Source organism: Eumetopias jubatus, unplaced genomic scaffold (genome assembly GCF_037043125.1).
Source record: "Eumetopias jubatus isolate StellerSeaLion01/CBP00866 unplaced genomic scaffold, mEumJub1_p1.0 scaffold_6, whole genome shotgun sequence".
Lineage (NCBI taxonomy): Eukaryota > Metazoa > Chordata > Mammalia > Carnivora > Otariidae > Eumetopias > Eumetopias jubatus.
The window spans coordinates 12,889,406-12,915,248 of record NW_028274812.1 but is presented as its reverse complement, the minus strand read 5'-3'; the positions used below and the strand labels follow the sequence as shown (position 1 = coordinate 12,915,248).

Sequence of the window (25,843 nt, the reverse complement as noted above, 5' to 3'; positions counted from 1 at the left end):
TTGTGTCTGGTTTATTTCACTTAGCATAATGTCTTCAAAGTTCATGAATGTTGTGGTACGTGTCAGAATTTCCTTCCATTTTAAAGTTGAGTAATATTCCATTATATGTGAATATACCACATTTTGTTTATCCACTCATCAATCAATGGATACTTGGACTATTGCCACCTTTTAGTTATTGTGAATAGTGCTGCTGTGAATATGGGTGTACAAGTATCTGTTCAAGTCCTTTCCTTCAGTTCTTTTAGACATACACCCAGAAGTAGAATTGCTGGATCATATGGTTAATTCTGTGTTTAGTTTTTGAGGAACCACTACACCATTTCCCACAGTCTAATCACTTTTTACTGGCTGTATAATATTCCATTTGTCTCTATACCCTAATTTCTTAAAACATTCCAGAATGTTTCCTAAAGATTCTCAATTTTTCTTTTTTTTTTCCATTGGATGGGAAATAGTTTTGGGTTAGACAATGCTCCAGGTTTTTGCCCCAGTTTAAAAAAACTCATATGCATATATCATTACTTTTGATAGCTAATAATCAAGTTGATTTTTGGTTAGTATCACCTTACAACTACTTCCCCATATCTAGGAAGTGCCCTATCCATGGGAGTAGGTCCTCTCTAGCTAGCCCTCTGCTTTCTGATTGGGTCGTCACTAGCACATATTCAAACTTGAGTCAAATAAAGTGAAATAAAAATAAAAATTCATTCCCTCCCTTGTTCTAGCCATATTTTGAGAACATAATAACCACACAGAGCTGGTGCTACTGAATTGGGTGGCACAGACATAGAACATTTCCATGATCCCAGAAGTTCTATGGTGAGTGCTGCTCCAGACTCTGTTTTTGACTCTGACCTTTTGGCTGTGGCTGAATTAGAGCTTATAAGTTATTTCCAGAAATGATTTAGTCCTAGGGACAGGCCAATGATAACCACATTCAGAAGAGAATGTCATAAACTCTAAAATATGAGTTTCATAATTTATAATTGGGCATATCTCTTCCAGGGACAGGAATACTTCTGTGTGCTATTTCCCATATAATTCTTCCTCAAAATATGAATTAGTGATCTTCAGTTTTTTTTTGGTGATTGTCACCTAATCCAAGCTGGGTCCCTCAAATTCCTTCTCCTTCTCTTAAGAATTTGGAGTTTTCAGTCAAGTCTTCTAGGTATCTAGGATTATAAAACCAGGAGCACAAGTCATATCTCACTAGCAAAACAGAGTTGGATAAAGCAACAGAAAGAAAACTAAAACAGGTAAGCAGGCTGCCTTTTAGGCTTTCTATATTCTGGTTCCTTAGGCCATTGGCATTCCTGACTTTGGAATCAGGACAAAAACTACCCACATCCTAATAATGAATTCTTCTATGCTCAAGCTAGCTTGAATGGGTTGGTATATTGGGAATTGGAATCCTAACTAATACACACACATACATATACTATAGATATGGGTATTGACATTTTCACATTGTGGTATGTGTGGTGGTTCATAAACTTTGTACTTAGTCGTTGCACTGGGCCTCCAGACTTCCTGTAGCCCCTCTGATCTTTCTCTACTTTCCCTCTTGCTTTACTTCCTTCTCATCTTGAGTGCTTAGGCTGTCCTTTTTTTTTTCCTTCCCTCTCTTTTCCTTCCCTTGATCAAAGTATGCCGACTGCTATCTTTCTGGGTGTGGAAGCTTTATAAAATCAAGTCATGTAACATATTAACAACTGATTTTATTTTTTAGCTTGTATTGCATTTCACTCTCTCAGGCCTAAGTAATTCGGTCAACATTCATTAATGAATGACTGAATAAATAATCCCTGACAGGCCAAAGCAGTGAATGTTGAGCTTTAGAATCTGGCATGGATTGTACTAAGTGGGGTACTTATGCAAGTCATGGCATGCTCCTTTAGATGGACTGACTGGGGGAGACCTCTTGCAGGAGGAAGATAGGATGAAGGGTCTGCTATGAAAAGAACACAAGCATCAGCATCCCAGAGGGAAGGGGCACGTCAAGTGTTCTAGGTGGGAAAATGCTTTGTGTTGCCAAGGAACAGAAAGGAGGCCAGTGTGACCAGAATGAAGAGAGTAAAAGCAGAGTAGCATGGATTGTGGTAGGCAGGGCCTTCACGCCCTAGAAAAAGATTATTGACAATATCTGAAGAGCAATGAGAAAATCCTAAAGGGATGTAAGTCAGACCTCATCTGACTTGTGTCTTAACAAACAAACCAAAAAAGTCCCTCTGGCTCGTCTGGCGAATGAATCCTAGGAAGACAAGCAGGAGAACCTAGAAGGCTACAGCAATTGTTGACCAGAGATCAAAACGTCTAGGCCTATGAGGATTGGAGGTCAGTGGTGATGGAGAACTTTTGTGACCACATTTTGAGATTCTGAAGGTGGAAATATAAGCTCTTACTAATGAAGAAGTTATCCTTTTTACCTTTTAAGTAGTCAGCCCCTATATTAAAGTTGTTTTAATGAAATAGACCTGGACCCTAAGAAGTCAAGAAAGGGCCTGCCTTTCTCAGTTTCATAGGCTTTGGGCTCAGATCTTTTACCAAAGTACCTTGGGTCCAACAGTCCCCCAGCATAAAATTCTGCCATTTTCCTCCCTTCTCGTTGAATGAACTTGGGAGGTGACCGCTGGAAAAAAAAAAAGGCTTTCAGCAAGAGGACAGCGGCGTTTGGGGTTCAGTGGTACATCCTAACTTTTAATTTCAATTAATGTTCGCTTTTAATTTGGTATTGGTTATTTTACATTTGCACCAAGTGGGAGAAGGCATTTTGCTAGCAGCATCTCTTTCTTCATCTTCGAATACTGTATTCACCGTCTTAACTCCAAACGGCCTAGAGCAAAATTCCTTTAGAATAATTCATCTTGCACTAAACCTGAGTTCCTTTTCACCTATCCAAATCTTGTGCGCCTGGGACCCGCTTCCCGCGGCGCAGACAAATGCACTCATTGTCTGTGCACCAGTCCCCCTGGATTTTATACAGCGTGCATTTCCTGCTCTGAGCTGCTTGCTGCGTGCGTGCTTCCCTCGTCCCCCTGCCCCCACCCGGATCCGAAGCTTTTGTTTCTCACATTTCCTCCCGACGCTATTAAAATGCATGGACACATCGTTTCTAAATAAATGAACGTCTAGGAACTTTTCTTTTGGCTTGTTAACCTTTAGGCCGCTGTCCAGTGAAGTTCTGAAAAACAACTGAACCCAACAGCTCACGTAAAAGGACCAATCTACTTGGAAACAACGGAAACGTGGACATTATTTCCCAAACTTGTCGCGACAGGGGACACTTGTGCACTCCTCGGAGTAACGCTTTGCAGGGGCCTCCAAGGGCGGGCCGAGCCGCTCCACGCGGCCGCAGCGCTCGCTCCCGTGTCTGCAAGGCGCGGGGAGGGGGCGAGGCGCGGGCGGCCCCGGGCCGAGCGGAGCGGGACCTCCGGGCGGCGACGCTCTGGCCCGCGCTCGCTCGATGGTTTCCGCGCGGCCGCTAGGGCCCGCGCGGTCCAGTCACCAGGGGGCGCGCTGGCCGGCGCCGCGGATCTCCGAGGTGCGCGGCCCGACTCGCGTCCGCCATATTGGATGCCGCAGCCGCTGCTGCCAGCGCTTCCTCCTCCGTCTTCGCTGTGCGGTGCTGGTTCCTGCGGCCCGAGCGGCGGGGAGGTGAAACAGGAGTCTGACGAAGGAAGAAGAAGGAGGGGGTGGAGAGTGTAGGGGACGGGGCTGGAGGGCGGAGGACCGAGACCGAGCGGGGCGGAGAAGAGAAGGCGCCGCGGTCCAGCCCCTCCCCCGCCCGCTGCCGACCCGCCCCGGCAGCGCCTGTGTTCCCCAGACCGGCGCTCCGCCCGCCCTAGCGGCCATGCCGGGGCCTCGCTGCCCCTGAGGGAGTCCTTCCCTGCCAGTGCTTGCCCTTCCACTCCCGTCCCGGGGTCGCAGCGGCCGGGTCTCCCGCCGGTGCCCCTCCTCGCGGCCGCGCCGCCGCCCCCGTCTCGCTCTCCCCACCCAGTGCAGTGGCCGCCGCCTCTTCCGCCGCCGGGCTCGGGGCCTCCGCACCGACAACATGGAGGCTGTGAAAACCTTCAATAGCGAGGTTGGTATTGCAGTCTAGCCTCCCCTCCTGCCCACACCTCCCACCGGGACTCGGCCCGCGGGAGCAGGGTGGGTGCGGGCCTGCAGGGTTTCCCAGGGTGGGGCGAGTGGTGGCCTAGCTGTGTCGAGGGGGGAGGGGGAGGGGTGTTTCTCTGCCCCGCGCCCCTCCCCCGAGTCCGAGGGGAGGGCTGGGGGAGGGCCGCCCCGGGGCGGAGGGAGGTTCCGGTGTCTCCAGCGCCCTACTGAGTGGCTGAGGGTTTGGAGGGAAGGGCCCTTAGGGCCCTCCCCCGGAGGCTCCTGGCAGGTCTCTCGGGGTCAGTTCCGCCGAGGCCTGGCCCGCCCACGTCTTTCCTGGGCCTGCGGGATTTTAAGTGCTCGCCGGACATCACTGCCCCGACCGCCTCTTGGTCCTTAATGAGGCAGGGACCGGTGGGGGTAGTACAGGAAGGGAACCTGCAGGGGTGATGATCTGTGGTCACGTTGTACGTACTGTTTATACTTGAGACACTGTTGGCTAGGTAACGTGCCAACTAGGGACTTACGCTAAGAGAATGGCTGATCCGGAGGCAAGGTTTTCTGCGATTTATCATACCTTACTTCCCCCTTCTCTCATCATCAGGACATAAAGACAAATGGTAGGGAGAGAGGTCTATGCTTCGAGAGGGGAAGATGCTGGGGAAGCATTTCCCACGGGCTCATTCACACGTAAAATCTCACACTAGAAAAGAAGCAGGTGTCCACTTTTCACTATCTAATTGAATTTACTAGTCTGAAAGGAGATAGGTTTCGATAAAGAATGTTAATTTTTTTAAAACTCCGATTTAAGTAGACCCTAGTGCAAACATTAAACATAACAAGTACCTATCTATACAACCAGAATTAATCTTATCTGTATGCCTTGGAAGAAAATTTTTAATGTGATATTAACTAAAGTTGCATAAATTTTATGAACTTGGTGTGAAGTGCTAATAGTCTGTTCGATAGTATGGTTAACAAAATCTTAAATACCTCTTAAAATACCAGACATATTGCTGTGATAATCCCAGCAGGACAATACTTTCAAAAGCTGTTTCACAATTTTGTTTCTTTTATTTTTTCTTTCTCTTCTTTTAAGAATTAGCATTTGGGAAGCTTAGCAAAGGGCTAAAAGTTAGATAACATTCATTTGAGTTGGACTCTCCATATTAGAGTACATAGTAGTGACACAGTTACATGAAAGCTAACACTTTTTGTAAAGGATTTTCTTTTTTGGTATTGGATTTTCTTTCTCTTAACCACTTCTTGATACATAGTGCAGTAGATTTGAGAATCTTTTTTTCATTTAGGAACTTATAGTTGATAATTAGAAAATTTCGTTCTCCCAGCAATACTTTATAGCACTTAAATTCTAGGAGAAAACGTATTTAACGGTAGTATATGTTCCAACTTACTGTTAATAATTGCACAACTGTGCAGGAAAGAAAACAGCTGTATGTAACCTTTCTGTGTGCTACATATAGTGGTACAACACTACAGAATGTTAAACTTTTTAAAAACGCTATATAAAAAAAAATCCTTTCTTTCCATTGCAGTTATTTGATTTTATCCTGCCCCCCCCCCATTTTTTTAAAGTTTTTTTTTTTTTAGTAATGTCTGCACCCACGGTGGGCCTGGAACTCATGACCTGGAGATCAAGAGTTGCACGCTCTTCCCACTGAGCCAGCCAGGTGCTCCTACCCCACACCTTTTTGATCGTCTCTCCTGTTTGTCTAGGGGCTTCCTAATAGGTATCCTCCCTCACTCCCAGCACCTCTTCCTCCCACGAAATTCTGAATAGGATGTCTCATGTGGTGGATAGAAAAAAGGTGTTACTACACATGGTTGTCATAGTAGAGCACGGTGGAATAAAATGATAAATTGGTTTTCGTTTTAGTATTTCCCTTAAGGATAGGGAGCCTAACATTTACATGGCTAGCTAGATCTTTCACCTTTTTTTCTCATCTAACCTTTACAGGATTTGAGATTGGCAGTAGTAGTCCCATTTCAGTGTATGTAGCACTCTTTCTCCCTGTGGATTTCAAAGAACTTAGAAAATCTTTTAATTCCCTTATTTACTAACATGATCAAACTTCACCTTGTTTGATTGTGGCATTAGCTTAATAACAGTAACAATATAGTCACAGTTGGGGAAAGAAATTACATTCAAAGAAGATTCAGAAGAGTATCCTTTTTATTTTAAACACAAAATACATATTTTTTTTTCTGACTTTGAATATAGTTTCTTTGAATGTCTGATGCTTGCTGTTGTAAAAACGTTCTTGCAAGTAAGCATATAATAGGGACTAATTCGGTAATGAATATTTTCCATTAAATCACATATTGCAAAGTGCAAAAATAAAGGAATTTTGAGTTAGAGTGAATTTGGCTTTTGAAGGCCTATTTAAAATATGAAATGCTTGCTAATTCTCATGTTTTTTAAAGACTATCCCCCCCCCAGCATTGGCTTGAAAATAAGAACATGCCAGAGATATTGAAGTTAAGAATATAGGTTTTTTTTTTTTTTAAGATTTTATTTTTAAGTTATCTTTATACCCAACATGGGCCTCGAACTCAAAACCCTGAGATTGGGAGTTGCGTGCTCTACCAACTGAGCCAGCCACGCACCCCAAGTTAAGAATATAGATTTTTAATTTGCAAAGCACAGATGAGTTACAGCCTGAAAATCCATGACCTCATGTAGCGTATTTATGAGTCATGGTCAACATATGCAACTGCCCCCACTCCCAAGTATCATAATATCTCAAATGGGTCTGTGGCCTCTCCTTCCCTGTATTCAGAGTCACTGTCAGAAGATCCTTTACGAGGTAAATTTCTCTTAGCATAGGGTCAATGAGATTGAGGCCCGAGAATTGATATTTAATTGCCCAATGTGCTAGTTTTGTGCGAAAGCCATAATTTACAGTTAAGCATTATCATTGTGATGAGTTAATCCCATGAATAGTAATGTCAGTTCTGAAACGATGAAAGAAAGTTTGTTCAGATTGGTATATAAGACTCCCTAAGAGTCTGTGCTTGACCTGAGCAGTTAACTCTAAAAGAATTATTACCATTACAAGTGCCATAGTTGTAGCTGCTCTAAGATTGTGGCATAGCCTTGTTATGAAGGTTTAGAGTTCTCACTTCAGTGAAAAGGGTCGCATATTGGGCTGCTTAAATTCCGTTTTTAGGACCACAGTTGATTACTCGAAGGCAGCAGTTTTATGTGAGCTGCATATCTGTACTTTGTCCTTAAGATTGCCACTGTATGGTGGTCATTATGGTAAGGTTATTGTTTTTGTTTTTGGAAAGACGGAAAAGAATAGCAATGCATGACTCTTTCCTTAGAAAATTATAACTTAATTGGAGAGGGCACTTGCATAATATAGGAACTCTTAATACATGGCAAATGGAAGAATCTGTTATGCATTGGTTATGCTTAGGCAAAGTAACTGGAGGAGATGACTTTTACTTGTATATTGGATTCTTTTAATTTTTAAGGACTTAAAAAAATTGTCAGTACCGTTACTATACTTCAAGTGAACACTTTCAGATAATCAGATATTAGTGATCAGGTTTTTTCCCCCCTAAGTTCTTTGTATAGCTTGTTGCATTACTATGGTTGTTTTTTCCATCATGATCCATTTCTCTTGCTGCTCAGAAAAGGCTGAGTGGTTTAGCTAAAGGACCAGACATGTAGGTGTGAGATGTGTCAGGAAAATTATCACAATTTAAATTTTAGATTTACCTTGGTTCATAAATTCATGATTCTAGTACCTTTTATCATCTTTAGGATGCCTAAATTCTTAGTGTTTTTGTCCTTAGGACTCCTCAGTTAGATAGCTTACTCTTTAAACTGTTCCAGGGTGCAGACTTTCCAGAGTCCCCTTAACATCCAGGACATTTTCCTCTTCTATGCCTTGTCTTTCATATCAAAAGTGAAATCCCATCTCTGCTTTACTCTATTTCTACTTTTGTTTCCAGAGTGTAAATTTGCCTAACTACAGGACTTTATATACTTTTCCCAGCAGTATCTAGTAGTAGACATGGGATGGTGAACAGTGGAAAAGGTAGAGGGAATAATAAAAGCCTGTGAAATCTGTTTTTTCTTTGTATGTTTTCCTTTTGTCTGTGGTTCAAGAAAGGGATTTGATGTGAAGCAGCTGTAAAACTTGGCATTTTTTTGTTTCATTTTCACCTATCAGGGAATGTCTCCTTTTCCTTTCCTTAGTCTTCCCTATTTTAACTTTCCAGTGGGTGTCTTGGCTAATTGGATCAGTCCTTTTTTGTTTCTACCTTGTGAAACTCCCTTAAAGATACAGCATACTTAGTGTTGTAAAGGAAGGAACCTTTCACTAATCCCTCCGTGTCCCAGCGGTTTAGATGAGAATTTCTCAACCTCAGTACTATTGATATTTTGTTGTGGATAATTGTTTGCTGTGAGGAGCTGTCCTGTGCATTATATGATGTTTAGCAGTAATCCTGGCCTCTACCCACAAGGTGCCACTATGGTGACAACCTGAAATGTCTCCAGACATTATCAGATGTCCCTTGGGGAACAAAATAGACCTTGGTTGAGAATCACTGATTTAGTTCCCATTACACAGTCTTAAAAAAATTGTACTTTCCCTTCTAGTGATTACTGGAAATAATATAGTGATAAGTCTTTCCCACCAGACTATAAGGTTCATGAGGATAGTGACCAGTTGCTTCATATTCTCAATACATAGCTCAGTGCCTTAATACATACTATGTGTCAAAGATTTCTTGAATGAATGAATGAATAATGTACTTGGGATTGAATAACTTGGACCAAGGTAGTTAACATTTCTGGACATTTGGTTTCCTCTGTGTAAAGTAAATGATTGATTTGAGTTTATATTTAGGTTCTCTGTTAGAAGATTCTTTGATTAAATATAAAATTAATTTTGGGGAGGACTTAGTACATATAAGGATTTTTTTTTGAAGGTCATTTTATGGCACTGTGGGAGCCTAGGAGATCAGGTGGAAAATTTTAAATCAAAACTCTGATCTTTTTGTAATTTTCACTTATTAAGGAGGGAGCGTTGGGAGGGAGCTATTGCATTTGAAGGTTCCAGTTTATTGAATCCATCCTAAGCTTTGTTTTGTTATTACGCTATTTTCAAACTTTTTTTTTTTTTACTGTTTTTCAATTTAAAACAACATATGGTAAAAGTTGTGGGGTTTTTTCCTTATTTTAAAAATTTAGAAAACAAGGATAATTGAGATCGATGATAATGATTTTTTGAGACTCTGCTTTGAGAGTGTTACAGTCTTAATCATTCAAGATAAATATAAAAAATTTTTGACAAGACAAATAGCTCTATCATTTTATTCTAGGCTAGCACTGAGTTTGTTACAGTAATTTTGATTGACATTTAGGGGACATCTGTATTCCGCAGTTTCCTAAATAGTCATATTTTATGATCACTTGCTTTTTTTTTAGAAGTATAGTTGGCTTAGAATAAGTGATGATATTACTACTTGTGCATGGAATTTCAGATATCTCTTTCTAGGGCCAGTTTTCCTGTTATTGGACAACTTCTAACTCAAAATGGTATGAGAGAATGTAATCAACCTTGACCTTGAACACTGGCTGAGCTCCTGAACTCGAGCTCATTTTATCTGGTTTTGTTTTCTCAACATCTTTCTCTGCTCCTCTCTCTCAGGATTGTGCCTCTACTCCTGCTTGTACAGACTGCTTTTCCAGCAGCATGGACACAAGAAGCATAGTAAGATGATTATAATGCACATAAGGCAGGCCCTTTGGAAAATACTAGGTTTAAATTGGTAGTGAAATGATGTCTTGATTATATGGGTAGTAATTGGGAAGCAGAATAAAGTTTGTCACTTCAAATGAATTAGTAATCTTAAAGAGAACATGTAGGGAATAGTTGAATTTCTTCACAAATAATAGGTTAACTGAAAAAAAAAGTTATTGTGCTTAATAGTGAACATAAATCATATATACTCTTGTTGCATTTACTTGCATTCTGCTCCACATAATTTTACTGTATTGTAAAAGGAATATAATATTACCTATTTAACGTGAATAAATTGCAAGCTTATTAATTTGATGATTGGAAATAAAATACATCTTATATTTTGAGGAAGTTCTTCAAACTATAAGATGACAGATCATTGACAGATATGCTGTAGGGATGGAGAAACAAAAAAAGACTAAATCGAATTTTTGGTTTTCTAATTATAGAGGAGCAGATTTTGGTAGTGCTACTATTATGAGAAATAAATGCTGATGAGGAATGTTTCTGTAGCCTGTAATTTCTTATCTGAGTTAATGCTATCTCAAGTTTGATGGTAAACGATGCATTTGTGCTTTGATTTTAATTTTATGCATTTATTTGGTCTTCTCATTCTGCTTTACAAGCATTTCTGAAACACCATATTTGAAACTCAGGGAAGGATAATGTAAGTGAATTCTGGTATCTGCTGTAGGTCAGGAAGTATCTTAGTAACTTTGACATCACTACAGTTAGTGAGAATGGGGAATATAGCATATTAATGTTTTTTAAAGATAGTTATGGCTATTAAGTTTTGTATTCCAAATTTGCTTTTAAAATCCTTCTGCAGCTTATTATAATTTATATAGGTTGATTTGAAAGATCTAGCATTTCATTCTTTCATTCATTTAACCAGTGCTGAAGTGCTTACTGTGTACCAGGCATTTTTCTTTCTGCTGGTATACATTGGTAAACAAGACAGACAGGAAGCATACCCTCTTGGAGCTAATGTTCTTGTAATCTTTTTTTTTTTTTCTTTCACTTCATCAGCCTTGTGTGCAGCGAGTGACCCTGCTGTGGAGCTAGTGAGGCTGTGCAGGCATCGCTGACTGGGAGTTTTGCTGGGGTTGGGCTGATTGCAGCCCTTCTCTGCAGGCGCAGTTCTGCTTGCTCTTCTCTCACCATTTTGCCTTAGAGTCTAGAAAGCTCGTCTGCTATTCAAAATAGAGATTGAGCAAGTAGACTTACTTAAACATGTTTTCAACAATGGCAAAATAAGATGAGCTACATTAAGTTTTATTTTACACCAATTTTTTTGTCATGTATTTTTAAAAAAATATCTGTTTTGGAATATAACTGTTGCTAAAAGGTAACAGCTTTAAGAATGTTTCTTTTTGTCAATGAGATATTAATTAGTCTCCAGGTGCAAATGATTTTTTTAAAAAAGCTTAAGTGGTGACCAAACCTTCATGAATTTGAAAGAATATAACTATTTTTAAAATGAACTTTTGATTAAGTACATGATAAAATGTGGTCTCTTTCTTATAAACACTTTTTAGATTTGATTGGACTCCTCAGGGCTAGTTTGAGTAGCTTGTGAGTAAAAGATGAAACACTTTGGATCATGTTTCTTATATCTTAGTGTGTAGAACTTGGGGAATGGTTTAAAGGTCTTTTTATACTGGTGACAGCACCTAAAAGGTTTACTGGTATACCTGAAACTGATACAGTGTTCACTCAGTTATATTTTAATTAAAAAAAAATGTTGACCAAGCCCTAGTTAATGGCTTTTTAAAATTTAGTAAGATTCTTACACTATAAAATTTTATGGTAAAAAAAAATAGGGGTATTTGAATTTATTAAAATATTTGAAGTATATGGGTAAAAAGAATGTTGAATAAGTTAAAATTTTTATAAACCAAAACATATAGTGGATGTCTACTTTCTGTGTAGTAGCTTTCTGTGATGAAAAATGTCTGGCTTAGGTATTTCTGAAATACTTTTTGTTTACCAAACACTGTTAAAAGTGAGCCACTTTATAATACAGTGTTTTGTATTCTGACCCTTTTTTCCCCAACCATCATGTTTCAGTGGAATTTTAGGGTAAGCTTGTGAGAAAAGTAGGGTAGGTGCTACCCTCCTTTTACCGACTAGAAAATGGGCCACCGCTGTGGTTTTACCAATAAACTGCTACTTGTAAGTGTTAGAGCTGAGAAGGACCCAGGCCTCAACCTCTGGTTGTTTTTCTTACCCTTCTGTGTAAAGGAGAACTATCACTCAGTTTTCCACAAGTCCTTTTTACTGGCATAGTGTCTAATTATAAATTAGCTTTATTTTTTCACACTTTTGAACTTTAAAACTTCAGATTTATAGAGAAGTTACAAGAATGATAAAGAATTTTATGTACACCTCATCCTGATTTCTCTGCCTGATTATGTTAACCATTTTTGCTTTTTTGTTCACTCCCCACATAAACATGAACACATGAAAACTTTTTTTATGGCATTGTGATGGGAAATGCAGTTCATGATGCCTTTTACTTTTGCTTTTAAATGACTATTTTCTACAGTGATATTCTTTTACATAGCCATAGTACAGTGATCAAAATCAGGAAATTAACGTTGGTATAGTGCAATTGTCTGCAGATCTTATTCAGATTTCATTAATTATATCATTAATGTCCTTAATAGGGTAAGAGTAAATCCTATACCACATCTTGGCATTCATTCATCTTGTCTCTTTAGTATCCTTTAATCTGAAATAGTTGGTTATAACTCTTTCTTTACTTTTTATGACCTTTGATGATGTTTAGTGATAATAGGCCAGTTGTTTTTGCAAGTCTTTCAATATGGATTTGTCTGCTGTTGCTTCATGATTAGATTCAGGGCATGCGTTTTTGTCAGGAATACTCCAGAAAGTGATAACTGTGTTCTAAGGAAGCACATGATGTCTATTTATCCTGCTAATAGGGATGTTAACTTTTTTTTACAAGGTTTCTCCATTGTAAAGTTACTGTTTTTTCCCTTTGTAACAAGTATCATTTGGGGAGGTATTTTGAAACTAAGCACATACCTTGTTGCTTGTCAGACTTTCACCCATTTAAGCCATGCATTTAGTTCTTGCCTGAATCAGTACTAGGATGATTGCCAAAAGGTGCTGTTCTTTGTCTGTCATTTCTTTATTATTGGCATTCTATAAGAGTTTTTCCTTCTCCCCATTTATGTATGTATGTATGCATATCAGTATGAACTCATGGATTCTTTTTTATTCATTGGGGGTTTTTGATGTAGATTGTCTCAGTTTTGACCAGTCAGAGCTACTTCAGGCTCTCTCGTGTCCCTTTCATGTGTGCTCCTTATCTTCTGAGTATTTAGCTTCTTATGTAGTAAGATATTCCCACCCTAGCCTTGCAGTCAGTCATTTCTCCAAGGACCTCTGATCTGGTTTCTTCTTGTGGATATTTATTAATGGATTGAACTAGAATATATACATATATGTATGTATTTATGTATATATATCTACGTATATGTGTGTATACACATACATTTTTGATTTTTAACTGTCTGCCTATCTAAAAAGCCATGGGTTCATTTTAGCCTTTCCTCTTTCCAATTCTGTATGTAATTCCTTTCTCTGATAGTGAGAAAACTAGTTTCTGTTATCCACAGTGTATTTACATATTATTCGTTCAAACCTGAAACACACAGAAAGTAGTTTCAGAATTGGTAAACCATGTCTCTGAAATCAAACCGATTAACTAGAATTTAATATTTGTTTATAGCTCATTTTTTGTTTAACCTGACGGTATATAGTCAAAATGCTGTGTTCGAACATGGCTTGGTTAGTTTTTTACCCTTAACATAGTTCTGCTATTTGTTTGAAATATAATTAGATTCATTTTTTTTTCTGTTTGTATTCCATTTTATTTTTTTCTTCATCCATTTTTGTTATTTCTTTAGTATGGAAAGCATTAACCATAAATTAACTTCAATCTTCCCTTTTTATTAGCTTCAGCATTCATAACCATGTATGCTATAGTTAAATTTTTTTTCTTAACATTCTTCAAATCAAATAACAAGCCAAAATTCAGAAATTTAGTTATGGAGAAGGTCTTAGGTGAAAAATCCGTTTCTAATAGTGCAGATTCAGTTCATAGGTGAAAGGAAGTGTGCAAAACTTTTATTCTCTCGTGAATGGAATCTCCATTCATGGGGGCAATAATCTGTTTCTGTAGAGGACCAGATAGTAAGTATTTTAGGTTTTTGTTAGCCACTGAAGGTCTCTTTCACATATTCTTGTTGGTTTTTCACAGTTCTTTTAAAATACAAAAAATGTTCTTGGCTTGAGAGCCTACGAAAATAGGCCATGGGCCATTTTTTGCTGGATCCTGCTGCAAACTTTGAAACCTGAGAACTTGATTAATAACATGCTATTTAATAAGTCAAAATTATAATTGAGCAAGAAAATATATTCCTTACAGCCTTTATAATCTTACTTGAACGTCAAAAACAATTTAAAAAGCTGCCTTAGTGAAAATAATTTATTCAAAATTTTGAGCAGTTAACCACCAAGTACAGACACTATTCTAGGCTCTAGAGATTTAACGGTGTACAAAACAGATTCCAAAAGAAAACACAACCCCGTCCACAAACAACCTCTGCCCTCCTGGAGTTTACATTCAGTTTTTGTGTATGGATGTGTGCTGGAAATTCCTATTTCTTGTTTTTCCTCAGTGACATTTTTATCTGTTAAAAATTGTTTTCATATTACTTGCAAAGCAAACATTTTCCTGAAAACTTGATAAAAAAATGCAGCAAAGGGGCAAATTTTAGAAGTTTGACTCATTGCTTCCCATCCCTTTTTTGTGACGTGTGATTTTTATTTGAAAATGATTCTTAATCGTGATGCTTTCAGTGTATAGCTACACTAACTCACTAGAAGATGGCAAGTTAGACTTCATTAATCGGGACAGAGAACCTAGACTTAATTTAGTGGTAAATACATGTATGTTACAGAATCTTTAAAAAATGTTATTCAAATATATAATAGTAATTCAGCCAGTCTTTCTTTAAGGCTTTAGGGAATAATATGAGAATGATTCTTAAAATACTCTCCAAAGTTTGAGAACCATGGTGAAAGCAGTTGCTTATGTAGTTTTCCTGAAATACAGAAAAAGTTGGGGCACCTGGGTGGCTCAGTCGGTTAACTGTCTGCCTTCAGCTCAGATCATGATCCCAGGGTCCTGGGATCAAGTCCTGCATCGGTCTCTCTGTTCAGTGGGGAGCCTGCTTCTCCCTCTCCCTCTGCCTGCAGCTCCCCCTGCTTATGCGCTCTCTCTCTTTCTGTCAAATAAATACATAAAATCTTAAAAAAAAAATAGAGAAAAACTCTCCTGATAGGGCTACTACCTAATCTAATAAAAGCTCCAGAACTGTGTGCGGGTTATCTATTTTGATTTTTATTCACTATTGTCCCTGGCTAAATATTGAATAAAAATCATCAGAATGAGTTTTTAGTATATTAAATGTTTATTGCAGAAAGGACTTCTATCTTTGAGTATTTTTTGTTCAAGCTTTTAATAAACCAGTAAGTGCCTTTTTATATAGGAATCCCTCTTATTGAGCAGAATCTTCTGAATTCTTGTCTCTATTCTGTCAGAGAACTCAACTTTTTTAAAAGGCATATCTCTGCTTTGGTGGCAATTATGAGAACAAGGGTTGTAACCAACTTCACTGAAGGGTATTGACATTTTAAAGGAATTGGCCAGAGGCTAGCATATCATTCCTTGTACAAAATTCACCAATCAGTACTTTTATTCATTTGCAAAATCAGAGGATTAAGATGTCTTAGGCCTCTTAGAGCTGTAATAGTTAATGATTCCAAATAATTCTGCGAGGGCTTCCTTTATTTTGCTAGTCCTTCGAGATTGTTAGATAACCTACTCAATTTTAATAACAGTTTTCCAGTTGCTAGAATGTAATGATATCCCATGAAGGTTTTCATGTAATAGCAACTAGTGGTTGGAAAGAATGCTGCTGGGAAGTAGTTGCTAGTTGTTTGAGCTTTATTTTTTATGCATATTTGCCATCTATCAGGCATTATATTCTGCAGAGTGGTTACCAGCATTAATTAGATACCCATGTTCTTTTTCTCAGCTCATATTCTAATAGGGGTGGGAATGGGAATGTTTTACCACAAAGAGTTAGAAGGTAGTATAATGAATAGTATGATACAAGAAGTAGTGATATAGCCTGTGTATACTATGTGTAAGCTCTTCATGTGTATCATGATGTACACAGAATGAGGCAGGAGATGTTATGTGAGGCAGAGGGTGAAGATCATTTTTGAGGAAATGGTAACTTTGGGAAGGGGATGGGATGGGAGGAATGATGAGAATTGGCCAAGGATCTTTTGATGAAAGGCCTTTGTACACTGTGTGTAAGACCTCATTTTTAGTCAAAAGGGAATGGAGATTCTGAAGGGTTTTAAAGTTGTGTTTTAGTAAAATGAGTAGTATCTTTGGAGCAGGGCAGGGCAATGGGATGAGATCGGGGGAAGGGAGGTTAAATTAGCATAGAGAAGATGAGGGGCTCAACTAGAGTAATAATAGGGAGAAGAAGAAGGGATGAACGCAAGAGATATTTATTAGTAATAGGGAGCTGGATATGAAGTTGGGGGTGGTGCCAGGGCTTTGGTTAAGTGCTGAGGTAAATAAAATGGTATGGTACTAATTACTAAGGTGGGCAAATCCGGAGGAGCTAAAAACTTGAGAAAGATAATTTGGTGGGTTGGGTTGGAGTGGGATCATTTTTAATAACCTGGAATAAAAGAAAGATCGTTAGTATGGAAGAATGAAGTATCCATATCACAGCTACCCAAAGATACTTGCTGAATACAGTAGTAATTTTGTATATCTTGAAGATTTGGTGTCTATGGAACATCAAGGTGGGAAATATCCAGCTGGATATATAGGCACCTAAGGAGAATAGATAAAAAATGAGGATTTAGGAGAGGGTATAGTTGCCTAGGGAGATGATACAGAGAATTAAGCAGGCTTAGGGCAGAATCCGGTAGAATCTTTATGTTCTTCAGTTTTTTTGTTAATTTTTTTAAGATAAAGCTTTGACGTTTTCCATTATATTTGTGAATATGAGGACATTTAAAAAGCAACTCTGCGTGGAATACTCTTGGTTTTGAATTCTTACACAATTGCTGTTCTTTGTAATTACAGTTAGTTGTAAATGGCATGATCTATGAATAAAATTAAAGATTTAAATGTTGTTTGAGATTTTATTAGAATTTAACATTAGGCCTACTCATCATCCAACATTTTATTAGCTCTTCCTAGTCACATAATTTTTTACCTTAATTTTATCTATAATAAATGATTTATTGTGAACATGGAATTGTGAATGTAAGGACTATATCATTTAGAAATAGAACCTATATTTATTTGAGAAATTTCAGCTAATGTGGTTTGTGGGGATTTGTTATGGAGAGAATTTACAAATGAATTATTCTTTCTTATTTTCATTTTGGGCATTTCATTATTGATAGTACTTCTAAAGTTAAAAGTATGTAAATTCATATTATTTAATTTTAATGTTTTACAAAAGACATAGGGAAGAACAAATTAAAGGAAGTTGGATTGTTTGTATCTCAGGGAAAATTTGAACTGAAGAGTTATTTTTTATATATATGCATGTTCATATTTATAGATTTTGTTTTCTTGCTTGGAGAATCATTTCTGTTCTCTTTGAATTTAGAATACTAGACCATTATAGTCATGTTATACATTTGTAGCTATAGGCATAACTAGAGTGTTTGGTTCTATGATTGGGTTTCGTGTTTACTTCCATGCTTAAACTCGATTTCCAGAAATTACAAATTTTAGACCTGTAAGACCTGTGATAGTGTATCATTTAACAGACTCATTTTATGGATGAGGAATCGACTGAGAGATGATGAAACTTGTTTAGTATTAAAGGCACATAGCAACCAAATTAAAAGAAATTTCTGTTCTTTGTGTCTCAGTTTAATGTCGTTTTTATGTTTTCAGTATGTTTTTAGTGAGATTTTGGTAGTATTTATGTGTGTTGGAGGTAGAGGAGGAGTGGGAATAGGTGATTCTTAGTTATTATCATTTCATGCTACACCTGGGTCAGGATAAGGAACAAACAACTATACTCCTGTTCTCCTGCCCATAAAATAAGGTACCATGGGAAAATGTGCAGGCCTTGGCAAAGAAGTATTGTGCAGTAACACCCCCACCCCCCTTTAGTGGGCAGTTTTCTAGCAATTCAGCCCTCCGCAGAAAAGTGAAAAAAGGCATTAAGTACAGAGCTCACATACCCTGTACCTTCTTTGTGGGAGAGGAGTGCAATTACTCTATTAGCCTGTATCCTTAGCATGTTTTTGTTTTTCACATTTTAGTAGTAATGGTTACTTTGTAACTACTTCCTTTAGATTGTCCCAGACTGCTGTTTACAAGGCTCCTGGTTCAGGTATTTAAAGCATGGCAAAGTTGCAAAGTCAATATGGTTGCTGTCGAAGTAAGATGTGAGAGATTATAGGTGACAAGGAGATAGTTTTATCATTTATAAAATGGGATTACACAAGGTAACCTTCAGGGTCTCTTAAATATTAACCTTAATGAAAATGTTTTCTAATTAATTTTTTAAAGATTTTGAGAGAGAGCACGAGAAGGGGGAGGGGCAGAGGGAGAGGGAGAAGCAGACTCCCTGCTGAGCAGGGAGGGAGCCCGACTTGGGGCTTGATCCCAGTAACATGGGATCATGACCTGAGCCTAAGGCAGATGCTTAACCAACTGAGCCAACCCAAGCACCCCAAGAAAGGTAGTTTAAAAGAAAAAAAGCAGCTGAGAACATTTAGTGTCACTGGATATTTCTGTCCCCCGGAAAAGTATATTCATATTACATACTTTATGGAGATTATGAGTTATAAAGAAAGTTCTAGATATAGTCTCTATATTTTCCTAAGTTGGAGAAATTGTTGAACAAAACTTTTGAACGCGTAGTAACAAAATACCATGATATATTTGATAGATTTTGGACCAATATCATTACCGGTCAACATTTCTAAGAATTTCAGTGTTTTACTGAATCCAGCAAGAAAATTCCTAGTAATTTTAAAAAATTGCTAGGAGTATAATTTTGCACTGGAATATGTATTTATTTTACATAGGTACATATACTTATTTACAATACTTAACATATGTACACATAGGTGTGTATAGAAAATTCTGGAAGGCAGCTTCCCAGTCTAACAGTGGTCATTGATTTTAAGAGAGAGCAGTAGGTGGATATTGTGCAGTGAATGAGAGCTTTCAATATTTGGAATTTTTCACAACATTTATTACCATTTTACTTTTGTAGTAATCTTCCTCAAACTGAAAATACTGTGTTTCTTAGCTTTGGGAGAAAGATGGATTTGGTCTATCTTAATATTTGAATTAAATCCTTTAGAGAAAGTGAGCTTCCTTGTTAAAGTTTGGAAGGCTCTTAAACCTTACTGAGGATTGCTTAAAATTCATTTTTAAAAGAATTTGTGTAGCTGTTACTTGGTCAGTGGATGTATAAGCTTCATAATGTTTTGTCTTGTAGTTAAATGCTCTACTGCTGAGCTATAACCCCATGTTTTGTCTTTTGACTAAAGTATTGGTTATTAGTTAGGTTGATGCTATTAAATGGTATGTTTCCACAGTCATCTACCATCTTACTCAGTGACTCAGTTGTATATGTTTAGTTGGTTGCTAGCTGGTGGGCTTTTTTGTTTTGTTTTTGGAAACAGTGTCTGGGTAGGCAGAAGAACTGGGTTTGAGACATGGTTCTGTAGCCTATTAACAATTTGAATTTAGTTAGGTCAGTTACCCTAAGTTTATACATCTATAAAATTGAGTACAATAAATTTTAATCTCATTGGGCCATTCTGAAAAGTGATACAGCATTTATGATAGTAACTTAATAATTGACAAAGTAGATGAAAGTAATATTTCTTTCTCCTTTATCTATGCTATTCTTTCCCTCTTTTTTTAGCCTGTATTTGTTGCTCTTATTTCTGGAATGATTTTACCCTAAGGCCTGGTAGGCTTTTGTTTTACTTATTCTCTCTCTGATACTTAGTCTTCAGTATTTATTCTTTATCTCAACTATCTCTTCAGGAATGATGTGTATTTTTGCTTTTCTCTTCTGGGACTCAGTCTCATAAGTTTTTAGGTATTTTGTGTTCATATGCACATGAAATTATATTATCACCTGAATCTAAACTTGTCTTTCTTCCACAAACTTCTTTTATACTCCTTTTTCCCCCCTCATTTTATGTAAAAGGATATTTTAATTCTTGTCCTTAGGAACTATAAAGACTGTACATGATTTGGAAATGAGACTGTGCCAAATAATGGCCAGAGAAGTATCATCCACTCTATGTCTTGTCTTTGGTCACTCAGAAATATAATGTCATCAGCTATGATTCTTGTTGCTTGTTGACTCCCATAATTTTTTATCTGTGTATTCACCAGAGTCTGCTTTCCCTTCCACATAAATTCAGGACCCCTTTTTCACTTACTGATAGGCTACATCTCTGAGGCCTGGCCGGAATACTGATACTCTGTGCCATGTTGTCTTTCGACTGACATCACCCATTTGGTACATTTTCACCCTCATTCATTGCTAGAGAAAACGCTGTGACAGGGTTTTTTCCCTTCCACCTGTCTCCTGATGGGTCCTAACCCACTCACACACAATTCAGATCTCTCTCAACAGCCAAGCTGCTAGCTGTTTCAGACTAACGTCTTACAAGCTGATGAAATACCTATAATCCAGGTCTTCGAAACATACCTTCTGTTTGCTTTTTCTCTGGTCTAGTCTTTGGTGTTCCCTGGATGCTCTAGCCCAAACCTAGACTTCCTCTTTATGTCAGCAGTAAAATCATATTCCCAAACACTCAGACTTGAAAACTTGGAATTTTCCTAGGTACTTCTTTCATTTACATCTTTTCAGTCATGAAATCCAGTGAGTTTTTTTTAAAAATGTGTTTTGCATCCTTCCCTTCCTTTTTATTGTTAGTGTTAGATAATAAGTATTGATACTTTAGTCCAGGTCCTCATCCCTTCCCCCTTGGTTTGTTACAGTTAGTTTTGAATTGGCTTTTAATTTACTGTTCTCTGTTCTCTCAAGTTTATAGAGTAGAACTAAGTTTTTTTAGATTACTAGATTAATTTTTACTCAGTCTCTTCAAGCAACTGTTTTGCTTGAATCACTTTATACTTTTAAAACACTTCAGATTACCTTTGCCTTCAACTGTGTAGGTTTCTTAGCTATGGATTTAAACCTCTTAATACAAGACTATTTTAGAAATGAAGTTATTTATAAGTAAATATAAAAGTGTGCTTATATACATTGTGTATATACAACAGTATGAAATGGGGACATTTATTATATACTTGAAGCTGTGCATTATATATTCTTATCTATGTGTCTTGTTTTTTTGGTACTCAGTGATTCTCCAGTGGGAAAGCACAGCATTCTGTTGAGATTCTAATGCATTCCCATTAGGAAATAGCCCTCTTCCCCAGTCCTCCTTAAAAATTGCTAGTTTTGTAGAGAGATTGATTGACATTTGTGTTACGAATATAAGTAGTGTGGAAGCAGAATCAAAGCTCTAACAGGAATACTTTCTTTTCCAATCAGCCCATTTCACTTCCATTTTTATTAAACCTTTTCTCTGTTAACAACTGGATGTAAGTTTCATTTGTTTGAATGTAGCATTTTTTTATTCTGGCACTAAATTATGCCATGTATTTTTGTTTTCATGAGGCAAGATCTTCAGGTTCTTATGGTTCCCCAAATTTTAAATACCACATAAGTATATTATTCATCTGTTAAATGCAAAGGAGAATATGAGAGAAGAGAAAAATACACACCTCAAATTAGTGTCTCTGCAGAATTACCTGTGATTACATTTTAGAAACCTTTGGGATCATTAGTGAATTGTCAAAGCTGACAATGGTAAATCTCAGAATGCTAAGAATCTACTATAATAATGGTATGTCACTACCCTCCCCTACTACCTCAGTAGATTGTTAGATATCTGAGGTGAAGTCTTAAGATTTTTTTATTTAATATTGTGCATATCTGCTGTAGATAGCCAGTGAATGTTGGTTTGATTAGATTTAAATGATTGTTTAGCTTTGACCTCTTAATTGGTTGAATTTGGCTTTGGATTTTTCTCAGTTCTTTGTTTTTAGTTGATTATACCTTGATAATAAAACTTTATTGATCTGAGTAAGAATATTGTGAGTGCTTATGATTAACCCTAAGAGTTAAAGGAAATTTGGAAATCGTCTACAAGAATGATGGGATTATTTCAGAGTGAAGCATTCTGCTGCTTTGAAATAGTTCCTTATTTTCATGAGTATTGGCCTAGAATTATAGGTACAAGGCTAAAAAGATTATTAAAAGTAAAGTTCAAGGGGGAAAATAAATATATCATTACCTGTGGCTTTCATATTTCACTTCTTTGAGGAAAATAAGTTTGTTGCATTCAAGTGAATTCAGATATGAAGTCTGGTAAATTTATTTTGCCAGCTTGTATTTGGTTACCTGATTACCTTTGGAACTCAGTAAGCTACTTTATCAAAGTTTGAATCAGCATTTACTTGAATACCTAATGTAGCCCTTGTATTGAGTACCGTACTACTTTTTCCTTCCTTTCCTTCCAGATATTGTATTTTTCAGTTCTAAAATTTCTAGTTGGTTCTTTTTTGTAGTTTTCCTTTCTCTGATGAAAAGTTCTAGTTTTTGCATTTATTGCAAGAATTTGCTCCTTTACCTTATTGAGGATCATTATGATTTCTTTAAAAGTTTCTTTCTCTTTGGGCATTGTGGAGGATATGAAAAAAGGATGATAGTGGTACTTATTTACTGAGGGTTTACAATATGTGAGGTCAGTGTTTTCCAAAGTGGGTGGATGAATGGAGAGATGGATAGCTAGGTAGGTAGGTAGATAAATAGAGAAATAGACTACACAGAAAACAAATTATGACCAAATAATTTTACTTTGTGATAAGATTGCTATGAAAGTAATAAGCAGGGTGTATAACAGTTGCAGGAGGATGTATACACCACCAGTGGCAGGATGTGATTTCAGATGTGAAAGTTAATTCCCTTTTCCCATTTTTCTGATTACAACTAGGGAAAAAATCTGAGTTTTTTTTTTTTAAGATTTTATTTATTTATTTGACAGAGAGAGACACAGTGAGAAAGGCAACACAAGCAGGGGGCGTGGGAGAGGGAGAAGCAGGCTTCCCACTGAGCAGGGAGCCTGATGAGGGCTGGATCCCAATGAGGGGCTGGATCCCAGGACACTGGGGTCATGACCTGAGCCCAAGGCAGATGCTTAACGACTGAGCCACCCAGGTGCCCCCAAAATCTTGAGTTTTGTTCCACTGTGTCTTTTGTATTTCTAGATATTTGTTAATCATCTTAAAAAAAAATGAACAAAGCAGAGATTGTACTTTAGAGTCAGCCTTTGGCAAGAATTATCCAGAGAAAATTTAATCATGTTTTATTTTCCTTATAATTAATTTTAGTATTATCTTCTACTTATAACTGTGGGCCAGAGCAGTGTCTCAGAAAAACTTTACAACCTACAATAAGAAATATAATTTGTGTGGACGCCCTGGGTGGCTCAGTTGGTTAAGCATCTGCCTTTGGCTCTGCTCATGGTCCCAAGGTCCTGGAATCGGGTCCCATATTGGGCTCCTTGCTCAGCAGGGAGCCTGCTTCTCCCTCTGCCTGCCGCTACCCCAGCTTGTGCTGTCTTTCTCTTTCTCTCTCTCTCTGACAAACAAGTAAAATCTTTAAAAAAAAAAAAAATCCCTTTAAAAAGAAATATAATTTGTGTCGTGATCTAGTAGTTACCTATGTAAATATAACAGGAACAAAAGTTTCACCCAGGATTAGTGTGTACCTCATTATTTTCTGTTTTGTTCTGTTTTAACTGGGCTAGGATTACCTTGAAAAGGTTTTCATAGTTGAATAGATTATGGTTTGAAAAAAAAAAAGTAAAAAAGATTGCATGAAATAGAGAAATGGGTAGAACTTTTTTTTAATTGTATGAAAATTATGCCTAATAAATTACATTAAGTTGTTATAACAGATATTTTTCTGAACATTTTTCTTGGTCTTATTTTTGCATTTAATTCTTATATATAAAGTTGTAGTTGTTGCAAATATTTTATATTTGTCGTGTAACATATTAGAGATTTCCATAGTTGTATATTTAATAATGTCTGTATCAGGTCAACTTTCTTTTAGTATACCGTACTAAATCTCTCTTGACATTTTTTTAACTGTTATATGAAATGTTGATGTAAAAATTCCATGGTTATGGTCTTCTGCTTTTTAAAATATATAAAGGTCACTCATAATAATTTTATAGCTCTGGTATTGAGTACCATACTACTTTTTCCTTCCTTTCCTTCCAGATACTGTATTTTTCAGTTCTAAAATTTCTAGTTCTTTTTTGTAGTTTTCCTTTCTCTGATAAAAACTTCTAGTTTTTACATTTATTGCAAGAATTTGCTCCTTTACCTTATTGAGGATCATTATGATTTCTTTAAAAGTTTGTGATAATTCCAACATCAGCATCATTGGGGATGGCATCTGTTGATTCTCCTTTCACACTTGAGCAGTTTAGACAGATCTTCCTGGTTTGGGGGTGTGTGTGTGTTTGTGTGTTGTGTTTTGGTATGTCACGTAGGTTTGGCTTGTATACTGGACATTTTCAGTATTGTAGGACTTCATTAAAATCCTCTTAAGAATGTTGATTTGTTTTATTTAGCAGACGTTCATCTTGGTTAGGTTCAGGATGCAAGTTCTGTCTTGCCTTTTTGTGGTGGTTCCAATGTCAGTTCAATTTTATAAGCATTTGTTTTGCTGTTTTAGACGTGCCCAGCACATGTGCCAATCAAGAATTAGTGGTTTACATAAATTTTAGTTCTCAAAGCCTTTACCGGATTTCTTTGGGTCTGTTTCACACAGGCACAATTCCAGAATGAGCCCAAGACTTAAGTTAGTTCCTACACAGAATTAGGAGATCCTCTTCTCAGCTCTCTGTGGGATTCCCATACTTTTTCTAGATCCCATGCCATCCTTTTTTCTGTTCCTCTGGCCAAAAAGTTGGGTTTCTCTCCATTTTTAGCCTTTAGAGTTGAAGTGGTGAGGAAAAAAAAATGGGGATTCCTCACCATACTTTTTGGATAACAGGGGCCCCTTTTCCTAGTTCCTCTGTCTGGAAATTGCTATTCTTTGGGATTTTTTAGGTGCTGGCAACAGTGGTTGCCCTCCAGCCCTAAGCAGGGCCTGGGAGAAATGGAAGAAGAGGAAGTAAAGGAGATTCCTCCTGATGCCCACCTCAGTAGCATGGAGGAGTCCTTTTACTCAGTCTTCTGGCTAGACAAAAGGGGTTTCCTCTAGTGTTTTTGCTTCTAGCACCGGCTCCCCGGCTTGATTCTGCACTCTTTGGAACCAAAACCTAGAGGTAATAGAGGAACACAAAACACTAAGAAATTTACCTCAGCACCCACACACAGCCCCCTTCCCCCCATCACTGGTTACTATTCTACTTGTTTTCCATCGGCTTCTCTTCTACTTTTCAGTCTTCAGGTAGTTGCTTTTTGTATTTAGTCTGGCGTTTTTAGTTGTAATCGGTGGGAGAGAGAGAGGCTGTAGTTAGCTTACTACATCTTGGCTCACTGTAACGCCTATATACTATTTTTAAAGAGTATTTTTTATCTACTTTATTCCAAGAATTTGGAAAGGATACATAAATTTTTGTATTGAATTAAAGATCATGCAAGTAAGTTTTTGTGGCCTAAATTTAGCTCTTTAGTAGTTTTTGAGGGAGAGTTGATTATAGTTTTTCTTTGTTACTAACAATTTTAAACTATAAGTTAGATTCTA

At 37.5% G+C, this 25,843-nt stretch overlaps 1 protein-coding gene and 1 pseudogene across 9 annotated transcripts in view; one reads left to right on the top strand and one right to left on the bottom strand.

Annotated features, from left to right (window-relative positions):
- Nucleotides 1–3,555: 3,555 nt before the first annotated feature.
- The window catches only part of SCAF8 (SR-related CTD associated factor 8), a 216,059-nt gene continuing 193,771 nt past the window's right edge, over nucleotides 3,556–25,843 (top strand). For 5 of the 9 annotated variants that reach the window (XR_003609283.2, XR_003609284.2, XR_003609282.2 and 2 more), the window contains exons 1-2: nucleotides 3,966–4,084; nucleotides 9,789–9,851. Coding sequence is in view for 6 of the 9 variants with exons in the window: in XM_028103219.2 (XP_027959020.1) it covers nucleotides 4,055–4,084; nucleotides 9,789–9,851 (93 nt within the window). In the remaining 3 variants the exon portion in view is untranslated. Of the gene's footprint in view, nucleotides 3,705–3,791; nucleotides 4,085–9,788; nucleotides 9,852–25,843 lie in introns of those variants that run through there. The other 4 variants (XM_088023829.1, XM_088023827.1, XM_028103220.2 and 1 more) reach the window with 4 other exon arrangements.
- Nucleotides 20,233–20,714, bottom strand: LOC114209214 (single-stranded DNA-binding protein, mitochondrial pseudogene; annotated as a pseudogene).